This window comes from Cydia amplana, chromosome 1 (genome assembly GCF_948474715.1).
Source record: "Cydia amplana chromosome 1, ilCydAmpl1.1, whole genome shotgun sequence".
In the NCBI taxonomy this organism is placed as follows: domain Eukaryota; kingdom Metazoa; phylum Arthropoda; class Insecta; order Lepidoptera; family Tortricidae; genus Cydia; species Cydia amplana.
In genome coordinates this window covers 19,196,226-19,219,120 of record NC_086069.1, presented here as the reverse complement: position 1 = coordinate 19,219,120, position 22,895 = coordinate 19,196,226, and the positions used below count along the sequence as shown (strand labels likewise).

The window sequence follows — 22,895 nt, the reverse complement described above, 5'->3', positions numbered from 1 at the left end:
TGAAGTATCGTCTCTTTCTTATCTTATCAGTTAGTTAAGAATAGGTGACGACTGTTATGTGGGTAGCTCAACGTCAGTTTTGTTAGCCATTTAATTGTTGATTTTATACCGGGGAGGAGGATTGAGGAGGAGGAGAGGTGTAGGATTGGCTATGGCGCCATTTTAGTACACTAACACAATGCTGCTTGGTTCTCGTAGCTGATGCACAGATTCTAGTATACGTGATATCCAAAATGTATTTAAACGGCACCGTAGCTTATCCCGGAATAAATGATTTCATTGGGACATTTTTTACAAATGTTTTTAAAGTGTAAATGTGCAAAAAGCTTTGTTGTAGAGCTTGATAAAAAACCTTGTCCCTTGGACATTTACGAACATCACAAAATTTTATTGTAGATAGACAATACTTGTATAATTACTTTAGAATAGCTACATTACTATTTTGTACTATTCAATCTTTCTTATAACAAATATATGAAGAGCTAGTTCCGGAAAAAGGATTTTGAAAGTCTCTAATTAGTTAGCTATATTATTTTTGCTACCTACTGACTGCGTATGGATGTCTGACAGCTGTTTATTTGTAGAGATCAATTGCATTGTAATATACCTATACGTGTAAAGAAACCGCGATATCAAGACGATTTTATTTACGTTTCATTCATTAAAATCGGCTTGTTACGGCGCAGCGGTTACACAACACAAAATCCACACACCGACACACAAACATACGGAGACACACTGCTAAAAACACTTCATTTGCATTGCAATAGCCTAGCGGAAATGACAGCAGAGCCCGGAGCCATACGAATTAAAACATACTTTGCTGGCACAGGCCAGAACACACAGTCATTGTTAAATAGTAACAGCACTGAGACCTATTCCGTAGCGGCCAGAATGTCAACTCTACTAATACTTAAAGGATCGTACCTATAGCAAAATAACTAGGGGTTTGGTTTCTCTCAAAATTCTTTTCCTTTTTTCTGGGCTAGCTCTTAGTCCAAAAACTAAATGGCTGCAATATAAATGTTTAAAATGTGTAAGTATGCCACCAAATGTAAGTTAAATAGGTACATGTAATATTTCGCAAACAAGAATTAAATTCATTTGCAAGCTTAGCCATTTAGATATAACATAATTATGCTTTCGTGTTATTAGGTAGGTACGTAATAATTATAAAAATATTTATTGAGAAGGACACCAAGTTAAGTGGCATATTTTGCAAGCTATTAATAAGTTTGGTATCTTTATCCTTAAAAAAAATCCTAATCAAAAATATCCTCAACTTAAAATGTACTAATGCGAATACACGATTACCATGCATAATGCCTAACAATTCGGTTTATTTTTATTTTTACTATAGACAAAAACACATGGATCGGATAAAATTGCAATCACAGAATTACCCCAACTATCATAATTTGTTTAAGATTTTCCGAATTTTGGTCCATTACTTTTAGCTTAAATACAAATGGTGCGGTGCGGTATCAAAATCAAAGAAATATATCATACTAATATGTTAATATATAAATTATTCCCTGAAGATTCTTGCAATAACAGATTAGTAGCAGTAAAACGTGCGTAATGTTGTTTATATTACTGACTTAACCATAATAAACTTAGACATGGTACATGGTAAACTACTTATATAGTTATCGGGTTGGTTTGGCTTTGTAAATAGTCTACGACTTGTTAACCTCAATTTAAGCAGCTAGGTGTTAAGATTAGAGGACTTGTTAATCTACATAAATATTTTGTCGAATACATAAAAGAGCGGATGTGTGCAAAGTACGCGGCCTATAATTAGGCCTAGAGGATGAACCGATAACCTTACTAAATATCTACACACCCTAATCCTAAAGACTCATTGATTGTATTAGATGCGTACGATCGTGCTTCAAATTTGACAGCTAATGTATATATAGATGGCGCTGTACGGCCTCGTAACCATGGTTATCAAAAATTGATGTGAAATTCAGTGCATATTCAGTGACCACAAAACATGGCGCAGCACAATTATGTTCTTTAGCTGACAAACTCGGGAGCACCATTTTTTCTTAAATTTTACTTATCTTATACAATCAATTTATCTTTGCTAATCCTAAGTTCTTATTACACTTTTACTAGTTAAAGTTAGAGGGCCGTTCAACCATGAAGCCTAATAGAACGTTTTTGGATTAAGAAAGTATATGTCACACTAATCTAGTGACAAGACTGATTTCTCATAAAATGCCTTAGACGAACACGCAACCTACTTTTCGCTAGGCACATCTAAGGTTTGTTGTTTCGAACAGGCTGAAATCGTAAATTACAATCGTTATTTGCTTTTGCACAAGCCCTGTATGTATTATGTTCGGTGCTAGTAAGCTAACCTAACAAAGCCATTATTCCTGTTCCAAAATCTCCAAAAAATTGCTGATTTTTATTCACGATCTAAAATGCCCATAAACACTATTCGACTTCCAGAAATGCCTTTATATTTATTATTTATTTTATTGTACACAAAGAGGAAAGAAAACGAGTACAACGACGATAATTTGTACAGAGTAATTGAGGTACCTACTTGAAATTAAAGTTTTAGTTATCTCTGTTGTACCTAAAGTTCAAATTTTTAGTTTTAATCTATCTAATCTATCTATCTAATACCTTTAAACGAGCAATTCTTGTTTATTTATTTATTTATTTATATATATATATATATATATTTCGGCGATCTCGGAAACGGCTCTAACGATTTCGATGAAATTTGGTATATGGGGGTTTTCGGGGGCGAAAAATCGATCTAGCTATGTCTTATCTTTGGGAAAACGCTGGTTTTGGAGTTTTTATATGTTTACCGAGCAAAGCTCGTTCTCCCAGATATTAACCCTTGAAGTGGCAGGAACCGGATTCCGGTCAATTTTGCGTCATTTGAATTTCAAATTTGATTAATTAAAATAAAATCGAAATTCGAATAACTCAAAAATGACGTATGCCACTTAAAAGGATAAACCTTCTTTTTCGGAAAGCGTTCGTAGTTTAAAAGTGGTGTATAAGTAAGAATTTCTAATTCTGATGTTGCACTTATTTACACGTAGTATTATACCATAGGTACTTTAAGTTGATGTGTGATTTCAATATAATACTTAATTTTAAATGCGTAAAGGATGAAAATCTATTTAAAGAAAGACAATATGTGTACAGGTAAAATACCAAATATTTCGTTTGTTAGAATTAACCAATGAATTTTAATATTAATTAAAGGCATTCCTATATAATTATTTATTTTATAATTTGTAAATAACAAGGGTGTATTGTATACATACAAAGGCAATTATTGTGGTCAACCAAAAACAATAACATCCGTCAATTTTATAAGAGCTTAATATTAATCTAATGGTCTAAGAGCTAGCTAGCCGCGGGAAAGATATAGCCTCCTAAGGCCCAAGATCCTACCTATATAATAGTACCTATTCAGTTCAATGTAATTTAAACCATGTTCGATTGGAACAGAGTCGCTTTTGCTTTGTTTCTTTCAATTTTCATACAACGCAAAATCAACTCTATTTCCTACCAATTAGATTCAAATTTCAGTGGCAAATTTTTGAAGTTTCGTTTGTATGGCTGGGTCTTAGGAGGATAGGACATACAATTTAAAGATCAACAATAGGATCAACATTGTCTTGTCTTTTATTACCTGATCAATGGAAGTCAGTATGAGAGCCAAGGAAGGGGTTTTCCAGGGTTAGCTCTCGGTCCATAAGGCTCATAGTTTTCTTAAGACTGAGTTTCTCAAGTCTTTTATAACGAAGGCGGAACATGCGGAATTGATTATTGGAAAGACGAAAATAAAGCTAACGCCGTGCACACCGTGCAATTATTACAGTAGTATTGTTTTTATTGACTTATTAGTAAGTATTTACCTAATAAAATAGATCTACATAGGTATATATTATACAATATACCTAGTTAGGCGTCTTGTTTTGTCTACTCCAAAGACGGTGACTATCTCAAAACCGACAATACTTACAAAATTAGGGTTCGAATGTAGACTAATGCTGAAGCATAACTATCCAGCAATTATTAAGAGTCTGTGCAATTAGTATTATATACACTTATAGATCGTTTAATCCATTTTCTCAATGCAACGACATTAAATATAGTCAATCAGCGCCATCGACAATTACTTAAGTCTCCGTGCGCATATGTAAGTCACATAAATACGCTTAAATTAAAGTTTATTTCCGTTCTGACTTTCTGACCCAGACTTGCTGCGGCTTACCAATGAAAACGAAATATGTATTTGGCCATAGTTAAAAAAAACCTGGGATCTAATTATCATAAGACATTTCAATAGGGGTGGTCCGTATCTGAAATGTCAGTATATGAAAATACAGACATATACGTTTAAAAAATGTTAGTTTTGACTCACTAAATGTTAAAATTAAAGATTGACATACATTGTAATGATTGTTATGAAATATTTATATAACCGTTTAATTGGCACTAAGTGTTCTGCAATGTCTTAAAATATAGTTATGACTAAATTTGTTTTCTACGACTGTAATTCTACGGGTATACACTGTCAACACTAATGTTTCTGCCTCCAATAAAGGTGATTCATAAAGACATAATATGTGTGTAATTTTATTTTTAAACCTGAGTGTTATTTAAATATATGCAAATAAGCCTAACAGTTACCTAACACTTATTCGGTAGGTAACATTAATTCAAAATCTCTGAGTCGATATAACCAAAAGGTTTTAGAATTAGCAGACTGCGACTATGGTCAGAAGGGAACCGCTTTTTTAGTCGCAGGACGAACGGGTCATTGTAGTAACGATTTATTAAATTTTTATTTTATTATGTTTCGAAAGTAACTATTGAAACTGGAATAAAAAAAACATACTTAGTTGCGAATAAATGCTTTTTATTTCACACACCACAGAATGTTGTTTGAAAATAATTATAGTTCAGATTTCTCCAGCACTATCAGCTCCTCTTTAGTTGTAAATTAAACAAAACATTAAGCGAATAATAAAATAAATAAATATGAAAATACTGCACATCAATTAATCGTTATTACTAGTAATAAATATAAATAAGGTAAATAAGAAGATATCAACGCAACAAGAGACCATAGTTACTCATTTCAATTCAAACCAACCTCACAACATAGCCTTTGTATATCTATAAATACCACTTTCGTCAAATCAAAAGTCAAATTATTATAATTACGTTAAGAAAATTAAATGGTTCTAATGTCAATAATATCGATCCAATAAAAGCCAAACACAAATAACGATGAAATAATATCGAAATAATGAACATCTATACCATCCTTACAACGAAAGTGCAACCGACAGCCACTATCAAAACACCTACGGCAAAGAACAGGCCGTAAAACCTTCCAGAATCTTCTGATGGCGGCGTTGCTTGCTTTTCTGTAGTAACAAGGGAATCTTCTTCAGTTGTATCTAGCTCGGGCTCAGTGGCTTCTTCTACATCGCGATCTTCTTTTATTTGTTCGTCTTCCTCTTCATTTTCTTCTTCGGCGTCGTTTTTTCCTTCTTTGGTTGCTGCCCTAATTGAGTTTGACCACAGTGAGTCACCGATGTCGTTCTTGATGCGTAATCGCACCCAATACTCAGTCGATGGCTCTAAACCCTCTAATACAGCCATAGTGCCTGCAATTATGCAACGTTTACAGATAAAAGGCAAATATACTTACTTATCATAAACATTTTTTTTTCTTTTCAGTTGATTGGATTTAATTAAAGAGTCAAATTATAAGCCGATACAATTTTTCTTCAGTTGCAATTCATTGAACGACAAATAAACATTTTTGGTTTTTTAAATTTCTTCTCTGTTTATAACTGCAGCAAAAAATAACTTTGATCCCATATCTTAAAATTTTAATAACATATAAATGACTGACTGGGTGACTTTAGGATATTCTGGGGTTACTTTGATACTTTTAAAACGGCTACTTACTTAGCATTATTTTCCCGAACCGTTCGTTTAAGAAGTAAATTATAATGAATTCCTGTTTACCTACTACCAAAAATCCCGCATAAAAATATTATATAGTTTAAAAACTTAACCTGAAAACTTAATTAGGTAATAGAACCAGGTGTTACTTTGCGGAAATCCATATGAATTAAAAGAAAATCATTGCTTCGATATGTGGTCGTATCAAAAATATAAGCTGTATACTAGTTTATATGTGACTCATAAAAAGGAGTACATACTATCTTCAAGAACTTCACCAGTCGGGGCTGAATATAGTCTTGAATGTTTCCAATCTCTTTCTCTCAGTGCAGTCGCTCTTTTTCTTGGTAGTTGCGCCGTTGGCATGTACTGTACCTCAATTTCTAAAAGTAAAGAAAGAGTACGAGTTAATTAGGATAGATTAGAGATACAACTGTAAAATGACCTATATGTTTAGTATTTACTTAGACAACTTATTCGAATATGAACAAGTTAAAATGAGTAATTACGTGTTTCTCTTTTTAACAACGAACAAACTTGTCCAGGTCACAAGGACTTCACTCGTCGAGAGTCGTCCGGTCAGATGTTGTAATAACAACATTGTGTAGATAGATAGATTTTCTTGGAAAACAAAATTTCTAGATAATTTTGAGAATGTTTATGATAACTTTTCACAAATTCATGGTGTTTCGGAGTTGCATGACTCTCATTAGGTAAGTCCCTGATCCAAAGCAAACGGAACACATGCATGAAACATAGCGAGACCGGGATTAACTTACTGCTTATGTCAAATCGTATTTCTTCATTCCACGAAACATTCAAAACAATGGTTTTACTTGTCGTTAGATCTTCGTTAATCTCTACCTGAAAACGATTTACTTTCATGAACAATCAACAAACAAAATATGTCGCAAAATATGATGATTTCACTGCATCTTGTTTTTTTTTGTATATTTTATACGGTAGTGTTTGCGTGGTCATTACCGTACAACCATTACATGTCATTAGTTATTAATCAAGCACCAACTAGCAACTATCTGCTAACTACTTTGTTCGCGTATTTAGGATCCACGTAACAACTTCCACTTCCACATATTTTCTTCCGTTCCTTCCATTTCACCATATAATAGTTTTAACCCGGAAATCATCCTTTAAGGGGGTGAAAATTGGGATGGCTTGCTATGGAGGTGTACACGGTAATATGTACGGATTATTCTACGCAGACGAAGTAACGGGCAAAAGCTAGTTAAATATAAATCCATTGCATGGTCGAGTAAAAAACATCAAAACAAGTAATATTTTACATGGTAATAGATAAGGTAGTAAGTAATAAATAAATAATAATAACTTACCTCATATACAAGACATCCTCTAGACTGAGCATAGTAACGCTACCCCCTCTGCCACTATATACGGTAGTTTTACTCCATCTTCGAGTCAAAGTGTCAGAATCCCGTGCCGTGATTGGTCCGTGTCTTTGAACGGACCAATCACGGCACGGGATTCACTCACCTCGTCCCCCTGCACTCCCGTATTTTTGGCAGCATCGGTTTCATGAAATAATTGCTCTAAACTCCGTCTAGAGGATTCCTAGTCTATGACTTACCTCATCAGGTTTTTTAGGAACCATAGATTCCAGTATATGAAACTCCAATTCAACATCTCCCAGCTGATTTGACGCTTGACAAATGTACTGACTGTCAAAGCTGTCCTCTGTCACCTTTACTGGTAAAACAGAAGCGGAGCCATTATCAGCGAAAACTATTTCTTTGTCAGGTATTTGTACTGCATTTGCTCCTCCGTTTCTTACGAACCACTTATAGGTTGGTAGAGGGTAGCCATCAGCCTCGCATCTTAGAAATAAACTGCAACCGATAAATACATTTCTCTTGATTAATAATACATACAATAAAATAAAAAGACGAGTAATTATCGCGGTTATACCCCTTTGTTTCCACCCAGTTAACCAAGTTTGATAACTGGTTATCTATGTAAACCATTTCTTCCGCAGAGAAATTGTATGAGTGGAATTATTATTCCATATTCTTAACCGAGTTTGACGATTAGTTATCTCTGGATAACGGAAAAGGAAGCTATTGAGGAAAAAATAAAATGGTAAAAATTGCGAATGGAAAAAACCGCAATCTAGAAAAAACGATTTTCGGAAGAGACAGTACATACTCAATACGCTCTTCCTGGACAACTAATTACCAAATTCAGTTACGAACATGGAAGGACAATTCCACTCAGATAACTAGTTTTCTATGCAGAAGACTCATTCCCTCTGGATAACTAATCGTCAAACTCGGTTAAGAATATGGAATAACAATTCCACTCATACAACTAGTTTTCTCTGCGGAAGAAATGGTTTACATAGATAACCAGTTAACAAACTTGGTTAACTGGGTGGAACAAAGGGTCAAACGATAGCTCTTTGGGAAAGTTCGTGATTGGAATTCAGTCACAAGTTTTACTTTCTTAAAAGTGATAGATATCGTTAGTGTTTTATTGGATGTTGTTGATCAACGTTTATCAAAGCAGTGTTCAAAAATATTATTGGATTTAGAATACAAGTTCGTGTTTGTAAATATGGCTATTTTTTTTCTACGGGTTACCTAATTCCAAAATAATGACTAAATGATTTTTTATGTTTTATGAGCACACATGGGACTAAAAACGCCAAACAGCAGCCGGTTCTAAAATATAAACATGTACCTCTACTGCTAGCGAATAGAGTGGGCGGCAACGGAAGATCTGATAAACATACCGTTTATTGTTGGGAGGGTTCCAGAATCGCCTAATTTAGAAGATTTTTCTAAGTTTAAAATTCAAAAGGAACAAAACGCACCTTTCACTTTCGGTTCCGTAAACATTCTCCTTCGTCCTTTCTCCAAATGTAGGGGCGTCTGCAAATGACGGTTTGTTGGTACAAATATATAACAGGAAAGGTCACTTTCATAACAAAGTTAAAAAGTTTTAATTAACTGAATTATGTACATCCTTGTCCAATAACCAGCAACTGCCAGAACTTGTCAGGTGAATTCAAAACAAAAAAATTGCTAATTATACATTTTTGATAAATAAAATTCACATAATATACTACTCGTTGGTACGTTTTAAAATATTTTGTCTACAACTGTACATATTAAATCACTCAATAATTGACAAGAACCATTTGCGACGGCGACGCCCAGATGTATCGAAGGGTCGATTGAAGGGAAAAATTATAAAACTATCGTAATACCTGTCGTCTTGGTAAGATCATTGGGCCCTAAAGGCGGAGAAACGTAGGTCATGTGACGCGAAAGGTATTAGGAATAAATGCTGAGGTAAAAGGAAAGGAAAATGAGGATGGACTGTGTGAGAAATGATATCAAAAGAAAACAGGTGAATGATGAGATGACTGACGCCAGAGAGGCATGAAAGAAAAAGACATGCTGCACTAATCCCAAGCGAATGGTAAAAGGGCAAGCGAATTATGACGATGGTATAAATCAATCAATAATTTCAAACAACATACGGTTAATATTTAGCACAATATCAACAGTTTGGTTTTTTCCACATTTGTCCGCTAATTCCGTTTCTTGGGTGGCAATACAAGTATACACGCCGCTATCCTCGACACTTAGTGACATAATAGTAAGTAATCCCTCAATTCCTTGTCTGTTATATTTCGTCATTACTTTGTATTTTGGCATGTCTTGGTAATCAAATTCTGTAAAGAATATGTTTATGACTGAACTGTTCAACCATATAAAAAATACTCTCGGTGTGGTAAATCGGCCACTGGAAAAGCTAACAAAGAATTACATTGGAGAGACGAAGTAGGTATACGTTTAATCTATGTATAAATAAAACTGTTGATATCTCAGAAACGTGTCTCCAAAAGTGCTTAACCCAGTATGGTTAAAACACGGAAGTGCATGAGTTTTTCTTATTTATTACCTACGTTACTTTACCGTTTATAACTCGTCCGTTTCTAGTCCATGATATCGTGGCCTCAGGTTCTCCCTTGGTCTGGCAGGACAACGTGTAGGAGCGACCTTCATCTGCAGCTACTTCAGTAGGTGTTCCTTCGAAATTCGTAGGATCTGAACACAAAAGGACGTAAGGGCAAGGATTAACTTTAGTTAGAGGTAACACATGTTTAACAATTAGCAACTAGGGACAATATTTCATTAGTGGCTCACTTGGTCGAACACGTAGAAATTCATTCAATAATCACTGAATTCTCTAAAGCCTTCGGAAACTTACCAATGACACAAATAGAGACATTCCTAACGGTGTCTCCCGCGCGGCACACCCACACTCCGCTGTCGTGAACCTCGGCCTCCGTGATGTTCAGCACCAGCGCCGGCGCACGCGGGGACTGCACGAAGTACTGCGACGTGTACACGCGCCCGGATTGTATGCGAGATATGGCGAGGCCTTTAGGGTTGTACCATTTTATCTGCAGGCATAATTTTATGTTGACAACTGCTAACAGTGCTAAGTGTCATTGATGTCTTGTTCTGCCATGATTATGGAAACAGTAAAATAGTCGGACCAAGCTAACTAATAACTACACACCGAGTTTGACGTGACAAAGGTGTAAGTACAGAGTTAACTTGGTCAACTCTGATTGTATAGCCATGAGTGGGGCGCTGTGCCCTGCCGCAGTTTCCTGTTATCTTGGCTGGTAATTAGTCATCACTCAGGGGCCTCTCTTCACTTGCGGTTAACTATTATTATATGATCAATAGACCTCCCCCCTACTGTGACATCCTAAACCAGATTAGATACAATATTTTTCACCTCAACAGCTCGAACAAGGGTACTTTGCTACTTAAAAACAGTGAGCAAAATCGCATCTCATTTTGTCTCACTCAGTGAGCAAAATGCGATTTTGCTCACTGTTTTTAAGTAGCAAAGTACCCTTGTTCGAGCTGTTGAGGTGAAAACTTAATTGTTGGTATATCTTAAGAATACATGAGTGAATAGAGGTAAGTGATGAAGAAGGAATACATTTTTCGGGTTCTATAATATGTTCTCACTGCTGAGGTGAAAAGTTTTGTGAACTACACGAGATCAAAGTTATTTACATCTCGTGCGCTTTTGAGTCCCTTACTACGCTCAAGATTCTAAATTAGAGTATAGAATCTTTCGCTTGCACGGGACTCAAAATAAGCACTCGAAGAAATATCAAACTTTGGTCTCTTGTTGTACAAATAACTATTTCTCCAATATGCTCGGAAATGTTCACCTTATTGTAGCAAAAATAGTACGGGAAGTTCTTCGTTATTGTCAAACTCTATTTAAAAAAAATCAAACTATCGCTGTCCTGTTCTAGCGGACGGGAATGAAAAAAACACTACAGTAATAACTTATTACTGTAGTGTTTTTTACTTTTTAAAAATAAAAACGCAAACAGCCAATTATTATAGCCGCGAGCCGCGTCTACACGACCCGATCAGCTATCATTTCAAGCTATAGGATAGAGTGAGATAGTAAGATAAACCACCTTACTTGTCTCGTTCTTACAAGACCGTTGTGCTCGTGTATGATCGTGCGAATACTGCTTAATAAAATCAAAGATTATTTTTATATTTTTTTAAGGATCTCATCCGTGTTCATAAAGCTTATATAGTGTGTCAAAGGACTTTCTCATTTCAAACATAGACAGAGAGAATCATACTATATTTGTCTTATACTAGTACTAGCACCCAAAAGTAAAGGATGGGTATAGTTCTTACTGACTGACAAATTGGTTTGACCAACTATATTGCACAATATATTGAATGAACGAATATTGAATGGTACTGACTGGCAGAATAAGTTTGTACCCTTAACTTTTAAAAATAATTGTTTTTGACATTTTTGACGTGAAGGTTCGATTTGAGTGATGCTTGATGCTTAAATAATTATTATTTTACCTTATTTCCTCGCATGTTTGGAGAAAAGCACTATAATTGCCTCGGCAGGAATAGCAATTCGTGGAATCGAAGCTCATCCACGAATTGCCCTTTCCCGACCTCTGCAATAATGTACTATTATTGCATTGTTTTAGAATCTTCTTTTAGAATCAGTATTTTAAACTGTTAATGTACCTAAAGTGTATAAAATATAAATCATCACCGAGAGCGAAAACGGCGAAAGGTCTAAATTCGACATGCAATGTCGTGACCGAGTCGTAACTATACGTGCCGCGAAAATAACAATTTAGGTTTAGAATAAATTTAAAAGTGGAAAAATTACTGTCTTGGGTGAGATAGCATCGATCGCAGACGTTTCTGCTTGTTAAAAATTAAAAACAATTTAGGTGTCAGTTAAGGCAATTGAAGACAAACATTTGGACATACATATTGCGCGTATTACTGGTAGAGTTACTATTCTACCCATGGCCCACTTTCGCCAGGCAGTTAAGGTACTTACCTAATCTAATACCTAATCTAATACCTTTAAACGAGCAATTCTTGTTTATTTATATATTTATTTATTTATATATATATATATACAAGGTGTCCCAAGAAGTAGTGATATACTGAAGCTGGGAGGTAGAGGACCTAGAGGACTATCTGAATCACCCCCATGTATGTTCCGCGATTTTTCGTATTTTCGGAGTTATGATTTTTTTTAATTTTTCACCTATCGCCGAGTACGATGAGATTTTTATTTATGGTGACGTGAATTATTGCGGTAGATGCTTGATTTTTTTTGTGTGCTAAGCTGATAGATAGGCCAATTCAGTATGATAACATTTACTATCGTTAGATCTTTGAATAGAATTTAAAAAAAAATTAATGTCAAGAAAGATAAAATTACCCAGTATGTTTTATTTTTTTAAGCGCCCTTGAAGTTGTGTGTTATGGGGGTTTTCGATCTAGCTAGATCTTATCTCTGGGAAAACGCGCATTTTCGAGTTTTTATGTTTTCCGAGCGAAGGTCGGTCACCCAGATATTAATTAATAATTAGTCATACCTCTTGGTTTTTACCCGAAGCTTTACAGCTAATAATTTTTCTCTCTCCCGCGGCAACAAATATCCCATCTCCATAATCAGAGTTGTCATCCAGTGTTATTACTTGGTTACTGCCAATTCCGTTAGTGTTTAGTCCATAAACTGAAAAACATGAGCCATTGAATATTGCATGAGCTCTTTTAAATTGAATTACACTAAGTTAATATAGTGATAATAGACCGGCAATATTTTTTTTGGTATAAGGGACCGGTTTTTAGACATTTATATTTTATCATAATTACAAACTACTATTCATTGGTCGGTGCGTTTTAGATCTTAGTGATAGCGGTACACCGCGAAATTCAGTAAAATACTGCAAATGGTGTTAGAGGTATGAAAAAAAAAAAAAACAGAAAAAAGGAGAGGAGTTATGACGTCATTTTGTTTTTGTATGGAATTTTAAAAAAATCGTGTGTGGTATTAAATGAAAGGGCTTTCTGAGCCGATTCTAAAAATATATCACTCCATTTTCAGTCAACTTTTTTAAATTAATTATTATTCTAAACATACCAAGTTTGGGCTTCTCCAGATACAATACCGTTCATCATTTTTTTGTAAAATATCCTCAAATTATACCTAATATCCTCATATCTAATCCTAATAAAGCAATTTTCGAAAATATTTACACTTATTTTTGTAAATGTAATTTTTTAATATACCTACTCACCTGCTCTATAAAACATATACACAAACACGATTACATAAAAAGCCCACTTCATCTTAAAATTTGTGCAATATTTTTTTTCGACATAAAACTATTCTAACATCACTTAAAATATTTGCGACAATTTTGCGGTGCTAGTTGAATCGTGAATGACCAAAACGTGTGTTGTACCAGCCTAATTAAAATAGTCAATTCCCACAATGTCGCTTGAATTAACACGTAATATTAAAAAGGTCACAAAATTGAGCTTAAACAGGGAAATTAGATCAGGGTGGAAGCCATCAATTACGTGTGTTATGGGGACAGACTATATATAAGATGTTAAATCGGCTATATGGCTATATATTTTTAGCGGCTGTATAGATTTAAGTTCGCCCACTACATAGAGCCAACATAAATAGACGTTTACACTTATAGATATCGCTGGCGTTAATTACTTAATAATCAAATAACATTATTATTTAAGTAAAAAGTTATTTTGTAATTTTAGACTTTCAAAATTGTACGAGCTTTTTTATAGAATTATATGTGGGTATTTTACTTGAGTAGTAATGAAATAATTTAGGTTTTTAAGAAATATTAATACCTAATTTAACAAAACTTTGAGATTTTTTTTGTTGAGGCAAATTAATCAAATCGTGTTTCAAGTCCTACAGAATAGAAATATACATATTCTATAGTTATGTATATTCAAATAACATAAAAAAACAATTAACCTCATTTTATGTAGATGTAGTGAAATAATTTACCTTACTCTGAACTTCTTTGACCTACCTTTTTAGGGTTCCGTACCCAAAGGGTAAAAAACGGGACCCTATTACTAAGACTTCGCTGTCCGTCCGTCCGTCCGTCCGTCCGTCCGTCCGTCCGTCAGTCTGTCACCAGGCTGTATCTCATGAACCGCGATATCTAGACAGTTGAAATCTTCACAAATGATGTATCTCTGTTGCCGCTATAACAACAAATACTAAAAATAAAATAAAATAAATATTTAAGGGGGCTCCCATACAACAAACACAATTTTTTTGCTCTATTTTTTGTTGATGGTGCGGTACCCTCCGTGCGCGAGTCCGACTCGCACTTGGCCGGTTTTGTGATGAATGCTCCTTCCAATAAACATATTTAGGTATAAACGTAGGTACATACATAGGCGTTTTAATCGTGTGTCGATAGATGGCAGTCAATTTATTGTGACTACCTACAAAATTTACTATGACAGGACCCCACTATACTATTATTTTCTTTGGTTTCATCTTGTTCTTTTTTGTATTTGAATATAAATGTTATAACTTATAAACTTATTTTCAAGCACAAAAATAGAGCAAATGCGAAATTAAAACCCATATTAGTTTTACTTTGTAATTTTAATCCGCGTTTCCATCACTTACCAAATTGCGCCACAGTTAATGTCAGGCGTGATGAAAATACCCAACAAATACCTCGTAAAGATAAACATAATATTTTAAGATATTACATTGGGTATATAAAATAGTAGGTAATATGATTGGGTAGAATCACGAAATGTTAAGAAGTCTTTGAATATCTCAATTAGACTTCAATAAAATAAGTAAATAATGCTTTAAGCAAAAAATAAAGTGCGAGGCAGACTTGTGCTCCAAGGGTTCCGATGCGTCACTTTATTTTTCAAAGTTTTAATTTTTAGTTTTGTACGATTCACTGGACCAGGTTCAGTTAAGTAGGTCGAATAATGTCCTATTAGACATATATCGCTATGCAGTATGTGTATCACTTCGAGATTTAATTTTGTATATATACCCGCTATAAATAGTTATTTTGATTTTATCATTCATTAATTTCATTATAACACGTCTATCTGTCAGCGTGTAACAGGTTTTGTCACTTTTGTTGAGCTGTAGACTATCGGTGGTGTTTCTCAGGGATCGTAGGTTCGACGCTTTGCTGTCACACAACCCGTCTGTGAAATTCCTTAAGAAATATACTTACTAAACGTATTTATAACTAGGTATTGGGCGCCAGCACGCTGTACAGCGTACAAAAAAAAAGGTTAAGCTAGAATGAGATAAAGTAAACTATTTCTTTGAGCTTGAGACAGTTATGTATTCTAAAAAAACTATCAGTTAGTATAAGAAGGTAGTACAAAGGATAACCTTACGCTATTATTATGTATCTAAGCTTAATGCTATTACAGTAGACTGGTTACGCAGTCTACATTAAAGTTTATCAATTTCTAATCACTGAAGTGTGCACCGAGCATTCAAAGTCTATAGAGAGGCCACTGTCGTGTTTGCTAAAGTTTTAAAATTAACTGAGAGATTAGATTGGACCACACCTGAGTCACGTGTCTGTAGCAGAAGGCAGTGGAGCCGTGGCCACGCTGTTCCAGTGGCGTGCCGAGGATGCAGCCAAAAGTCGCGGTGACACGCGTCGAAACCGTCGGCGCGCGTCCAGTTGGCTGACTCCCCAGTCACGCCAACGTCGCGGTGAGCAGCATGGACCACGAGCCCAAGGCTACAGCGGCATCCAGCATTGACACGTGCCCGGAGAAAGAGTAAGCGTGCCCAAGTAACGGAGTGGACCGATGGAGGGACGGATGGACCGGCATCAAAGCCGGATTTTTATTGAAACTGTCGATACTAAAATCCCGACATATGTAAGAATGAGTTTTAACTTGACTTTCCTAAGGAATGACGGTACACGACGCCATGTGTGTGCTTGCTACAAGAAGTGTGGGTGCATGTTTTTAAGGGATGCCTCCCAGGACGAATTGACTCAATGACCACGACGCTGTTCGCTCACATGCCGCCGGATCTCAAGTCATGAGAGGATCGCGTTCGACAATCGATTTCCTTTCATTCTTTTTTAAAGCTTGCGTCTATGACGCGGAGTCGAGAAATTTTGCCATGTAGCAAGCGATGTCCCAAACAATATTTGAAAACAACAAATTAAAAGACTAATTATATTGCGTGTCAATATTTTCGAACTATTAAACCTAAATATTTAAACTCTAAAGAAGATATCTAAAGTTAAAATAATAACCATAAACAATATAGAAATATAGTTGACTTTCACCTGATCGAGTATCTCTGGATGCCAACAGATGGCGTTAAAATTAATCCGTGACGACAGCTATTCCGCCACTAGATGTCGATAGGAGTATCATAACGAGGTCAATATTACCATAGAATTTTGAACCGTTACATTACCACCTAACTTAGATAAAAAAAAATGTTTAACTTACATTTTTTTTTTTTAATACCCTACTAACTATATTCACCATACCATGAGGCATATGCAACGCTAACTATCAAGTTAAAATATGTTTATACCTAACATGCAAGAAACTATTGACTAATGAGAAGATTGGGAGAGTAAATCTCGGCGGTGCAGCGAGCGAAGAAAATTCTAAGCGGGGTGCACGTCCGAGCTTCGCCTACACCACAACCACTAAAAGCTAAGAGTTGACTGCAGGAACACCACAGTGGGGCGTACAGACAGGAAGAAAACAAAATTTCGACCCTTGTCGACTTCATGGAGATGTGCATCAGAATAACACGAACTCCCCATGCACGGACCGCAAGCGAGAATCCAATGCATGAAATAAAGTAGACCGCGACTTAGCAGTCAAACCCGTTCCTAATTAAAAATAAACTACAAAATTATGCTAAGTGTCGAAACCGGTGATACATTTTTCCCTTATCTCCCCTTTTGTACCAAATGTGTAGAAACACACCGAAGACTTCCGTCCCCTATCAGAGATACAAAGAGAAGTATTCAGAGCCAAGTATTTTATCATGAAATAAAGTTATGTAAGTATTTGTCCTTTAGAATTTGTCCCAGAAGTGGAAGCAATATCCCCGTACACTGTTCATAGAGAGAGAAAACAGTGCACAACAAGCAGAACGTACCTACTCAGAAATCTTCAATTTCTAATTAAAGTTTAAAGTCATCACAAAAAAATTAGAGTTTTAAAAGAGATGAGCACCGAATTGCCCCAGTCTCCCCTTTTCTAGTGTCAAAATGTGTAAGAACACACCATGAAATTATTTTCATAATATAAAACACAAGAACCAACCCTTGATCACAGATGCAATTAGGTTTTTACGTGAAACGGAACGCATATAGCTTGACGTATAGGCTTCCCATTCCAAAAGGTCATAAGCGCCAAAAGAAATTAAAATGGAGGTTATATATAAGTGCTTAATGAAAAATTTCGCTCCTGATGGGACCGAAATTTCCTCCAATGTTCAGGGGAACATGGATAAACACATCACTGCACTTATAACCACCATTTTCACTTCACAAAGCACTTTATCACATCACTTTATTAAATGAACAACTGACCTTCAATTCAAGACTCAAGAATCCAGGAAATCAGCTGACGCCTCAAGCATCAAAAGACGAAGTCACATCCAAATCTCCTCAACAACGAAACATCGATGTCAAAAAGCAATAGTTACAAGCCAGCAATATTCTCCCTATAGAAGAATTTAAAGTGAAATCCAACATAACAAAAACACTTTATTGAGTTATGGGGAATAAAAAAAAGTCAAGTCCTAGATATGTTTTGTAAACAGTGGGCTCCGTGCCAAACTATTCAAACATGTAGTGATATTAAAGTAACTAGATAACCTGCATTGTTGTTTTGTTTACAACCATGTTCATGGAACATTTAGATAGCAAAGTTATAAAGTTTAGTGAGACCTAACCTAACAGTATTCTAAGTAAACAGTATTTACAAGAGTAAGTAGGTATTTGTACTTTGCAGAGAGGCAATAGTACAGCGTTCATTTTAGAACAGAGAAATACCTATGCAATATTCCTTTGTTGAATATCGCTTAAAATAAAAGAGATAAGTTTCTTAAGAGAATAACTACACCTATAATTAATATTTAAGTTGTCTTGTTTACAGTATACCAACGACTTAGAAAATATGGTAAAATTATAACATACCTATTAAAGTAAGATAAAAATAATATCTAAAGCTAAGAGTAGGTATCGAGTACGGTTATGTTCATCGTTAGAACACAATAGAGATGAGTAACATTTTCTTTATAAATATTACTTCTAGTAGGAAAAAAAATAATTAGTTTCTTAGACCTAACTATAGTAAGTAAGTTCGGAGTATCAAGAAAAAGTAAGGCGGTAATGGAAATTACTTTAAGAACTAAGTTTCCTTAACAAAAAAATATAATTAAGTAGGCATTTGCATAAATGACTACAGTAGGTACTAGCAAATGGCTTGGTACAGAGTTCTTATGTTAGAACATAGAAAGTAGCTTCACTTTCAGTAAGTATTGGTAATAAAAATAGAACGCTTTAGCCCTAAATTGCAAGGCCTATAAAGCAATAAATAAATAAATATAAGAATAGTTATAGTGAGACAGAGCGAACTAACTTTGACCTTCGAGTGGAGATGACCTGTGCAGAGAAGACCAGAGACGGCTGCGAGACAACGATGAGAGGTATAACCCACCAACGACTTCTGCAGACCTGAAATTTACCAGCGACCAACAAACTTGAGGAAAAAAAGAAGCAGGTTAATTTTAGTGTTGTCGCTTGGTGCATTTTGAAAAAAATAATGTTTTTAAGTTTTACTTAACAGTGGTCTCTTTTTACATAAAAAAATAGTGCATCTTTGAGCAAACAGTAAGTAGTTATTTATATAAGTCTGTCTTACATACAGAGTTATTATTAAATCATTGAGATAAAATTTAGGTACAGATTGGTACAGAGTAGTCAATGTTTAGAGTTTCATAATCAAAATTTAAAGAAAAAATACAGTTTCTTGTTTTTAGCAAAAAGTATCACAATTTATAAAGTTGTAGTATTAGAAAATAGCTTTATCAGCTTTTAATATATTATGTTGACATACATAGTCAAAGGTCAAAATATTAAACAAGTTGTAGGCAAGCAAGCAGAACAAACCATGGCGTCTTAAGCTAAAATTGAAGGTGTGCACAGTGCATTAGTGAGCTCAAAAAAATAGCAAAAAAAAAGGATTTCTTTCAGAATCCACAGACTGCGACAGCAATATAAAAGCGAAAGCGTAGCCCCACGAATTGGGATGCCAAAATTGTAACAGGTTTTGTCACTTTTGTTGAGCTGTAGACTATCGGTGGTGTTTCTCAGGGATCGTAGGTTCGACGCTTTGCTGTCACACAACCCGTCTGTGAAATTCCTTAAGAAATATACTTACTAAACGTATTTATAACTAGGTATTGGGCGCCAGCACGCTGTACAGCGTACAAAAAAAAAGGTTAAGCTAGAATGAGATAAAGTAAACTATTTCTTTGAGCTTGAGACAGTTATGTATTCTAAAAAAACTATCAGTTAGTATAAGAAGGTAGTACAAAGGATAACCTTACGCTATTATTATGTATCTAAGCTTAATGCTATTACAGTAGACTGGTTACGCAGTCTACATTAAAGTTTATCAATTTCTAATCACTGAAGTGTGCACCGAGCATTCAAAGTCTATAGAGAGGCCACTGTCGTGTTTGCTAAAGTTTTAAAATTAACTGAGAGATTAGATTGGACCACACCTGAGTCACGTGTCTGTAGCAGAAGGCAGTGGAGCCGTGGCCACGCTGTTCCAGTGGCGTGCCGAGGATGCAGCCAAAAGTCGCGGTGACACGCGTCGAAACCGTCGGCGCGCGTCCAGTTGGCTGACTCCCCAGTCACGCCAACGTCGCGGTGAGCAGCATGGACCACGAGCCCAAGGCTACAGCGGCATCCAGCATTGACACGTGCCCGGAGAAAGAGTAAGCGTGCCCAAGTAACGGAGTGGACCGATGGAGGGACGGATGGACCGGCATCAAAGCCGGATTTTTATTGAAACTGTCGATACTAAAATCCCGACATATGTAAGAATGAGTTTTAACTTGACTTTCCTAAGGAATGACGGTACACGACGCCATGTGTGTGCTTGCTACAAGAAGTGTGGGTGCATGTTTTTAAGGGATGCCTCCCAGGACGAATTGACTCAATGACCACGACGCTGTTCGCTCACATGCCGCCGGATCTCAAGTCATGAGAGGATCGCGTTCGACAATCGATTTCCTTTCATTCTTTTTTAAAGCTTGCGTCTATGACGCGGAGTCGAGAAATTTTGCCATGTAGCAAGCGATGTCCCAAACAATATTTGAAAACAACAAATTAAAAGACTAATTATATTGCGTGTCAATATTTTCGAACTATTAAACCTAAATATTTAAACTCTAAAGAAGATATCTAAAGTTAAAATAATAACCATAAACAATATAGAAATATAGTTGACTTTCACCTGATCGAGTATCTCTGGATGCCAACAGATGGCGTTAAAATTAATCCGTGACGACAGCTATTCCGCCACTAGATGTCGATAGGAGTATCATAACGAGGTCAATATTACCATAGAATTTTGAACCGTTACAAGCGGGTTCCACCTCAATAATTGTATTAGTAGAAATAATTAACTCTTAAGAGTATGTTGGAACACATTTTCACTGTGTGTGTTTGTCTATTGCTATAGTGGCAATACATAGATATACCTATATGTTAATGCTCTACCTTTATGTACTCAGGTACAAGGTGCTTTATGTGTCAGCGTCAGCGCTGACAGATAGACGGACAGCATAAGCAATAATAGAGTTTCCTTGGTTCAGATTGTATCCCTTCGAGTATAAAACCCTAAAAGTACTAAGTACCAGTAAGTATAAATAATAATTAAAGTTTTTAGTACAGGCGAGAACGAATTCCAGAACTTTCTTAAGGAAACTACCTGCAAGCTATAGCAACCTGTTGACTGTTGTATAACTTTCCGGTTCCCGAAGGCAGGTCGCCCTGTTACATAGTTGAACATTGTGCAACGAAAATTATTCCTACTTAAAAACAGATATGCCACTCAAGGGATTCATTGCTATATATGTATGCTTCGTCGTAATATGACAACACAGTGACAGTACCTACTTTACTGTCATCCAGTGTTGCTTTACAGGAATCCGCTGATCTCTTACAAACCTTAAAATACAACTCATTTGCCGATAATTGGTACAATCGATCTCGTAAAAGTGAGATGATTTAAGACATATTATTAAGGTGGTAGTTTAAAAATTGAATCATTTTTCTCTCATAAAATGCTTTTTAAATTTGTTTGAACTATTGACTTGACCTATCTGAAAAGTAGCCATTCTTTAGCACGGATAACTGAGATAGCCGTTTTCACTTGACTAGAAAACAAGTCTGAGAGCCATGGCTCTCATAACTGCCCTAAAAGCTCCTTCCCTGTTGACTGCAGTCTACGACCTACATACTACAAGTCCACGTTGAAAATGGTAGTGGTCAGCGTAAGTAAAAGTGGCAATAAATAAACTACTATTTAGTCTCTCAACAAACACATGGTTATTGTGTACATCCCTAATTTATTTATTGTGTCATAAATAAATAAATAAATAAATAAATAAATATTATAGGACATTATTACACAAATTGACTAAGCCCCACGGTAAGCTCAAGAAAGCTTGTGTTGTGGGTACTCAGACAACGATACATATAATATACAAATACTTAAATACATAGAAAACAACCATGACTCAGGAACAAATATCTGTGCTCATCGCACAAATAAATGCCCTTACTGGGATTCGAACCCAGGACCGCGGCTTCACAGGCAGGGTCACTATCCACTAGGCCAGGCCAGGCGTCGGTCCGGTCCGGTCGGTCGTCGGTCGGTAGTAGTGTGTATGTTACGTTAAGTAAATGATTAAGTAACTTTAATCGAGCCTCGTTACCTATGGCGTGGCTATACCATGATGAAAACAAAAAGAATATATGAAAGTTTTCTTAATTTATATTTGAAGTCAATTGTTTTAATGCAAAGTACCATCTCTTAAAATATCGGTAACTAATTTGTTAGCACCTTATATAGGTATATAACTACTAACGTAATAAAACGACTGTTGAAGAATCAGTTATCAATGTTATTATTTTAAACATAAGTACGTAATCTAAGTATTATACAAATATTATTTAGGCCGCGTTTACATATCCACCATAGATGGTAGTATTTCTATAGATGTGGCCTACCGCGTGCCCCCGTAAGGGATAGACATAGATGACGTCACAAACCCGGGGATACCATTTAGTTAAAAATTACCCCAATATTATCAAATATTGGGGTAATTTTAATCACGTTCGCGAGTTGTTCGCCTACGTAAGACGCAGCGATAAACAAAATATCAATGGGCCAATTTTCTTTTTTTATTTATTTATTTAGAAAATAAACAGCCTTTTACAAATAAGTCTTACA

General features: G+C 35.6%; 1 protein-coding gene across 1 annotated transcript; it reads right to left on the bottom strand.

Moving 5' to 3' along the window:
- Positions 1–5,265: 5,265 nt before the first annotated feature.
- LOC134649903 (limbic system-associated membrane protein-like) lies at positions 5,266–13,791 on the bottom strand. Its single transcript, XM_063504737.1, has 10 exons — positions 13,631–13,791; positions 12,926–13,065; positions 10,222–10,417; positions 9,927–10,058; positions 9,488–9,682; positions 8,816–8,873; positions 7,574–7,832; positions 6,747–6,831; positions 6,228–6,350; positions 5,266–5,663 (listed from the first exon to the last, which is right to left on the bottom strand). The coding sequence occupies exons 1-10, from the start codon at positions 13,680–13,682 to the stop codon at positions 5,308–5,310; spliced, it is 1,596 nt and encodes a 531-aa protein (XP_063360807.1). The 5' UTR covers positions 13,683–13,791; the 3' UTR covers positions 5,266–5,307.
- Positions 13,792–22,895: the final 9,104 nt, after the last annotated feature.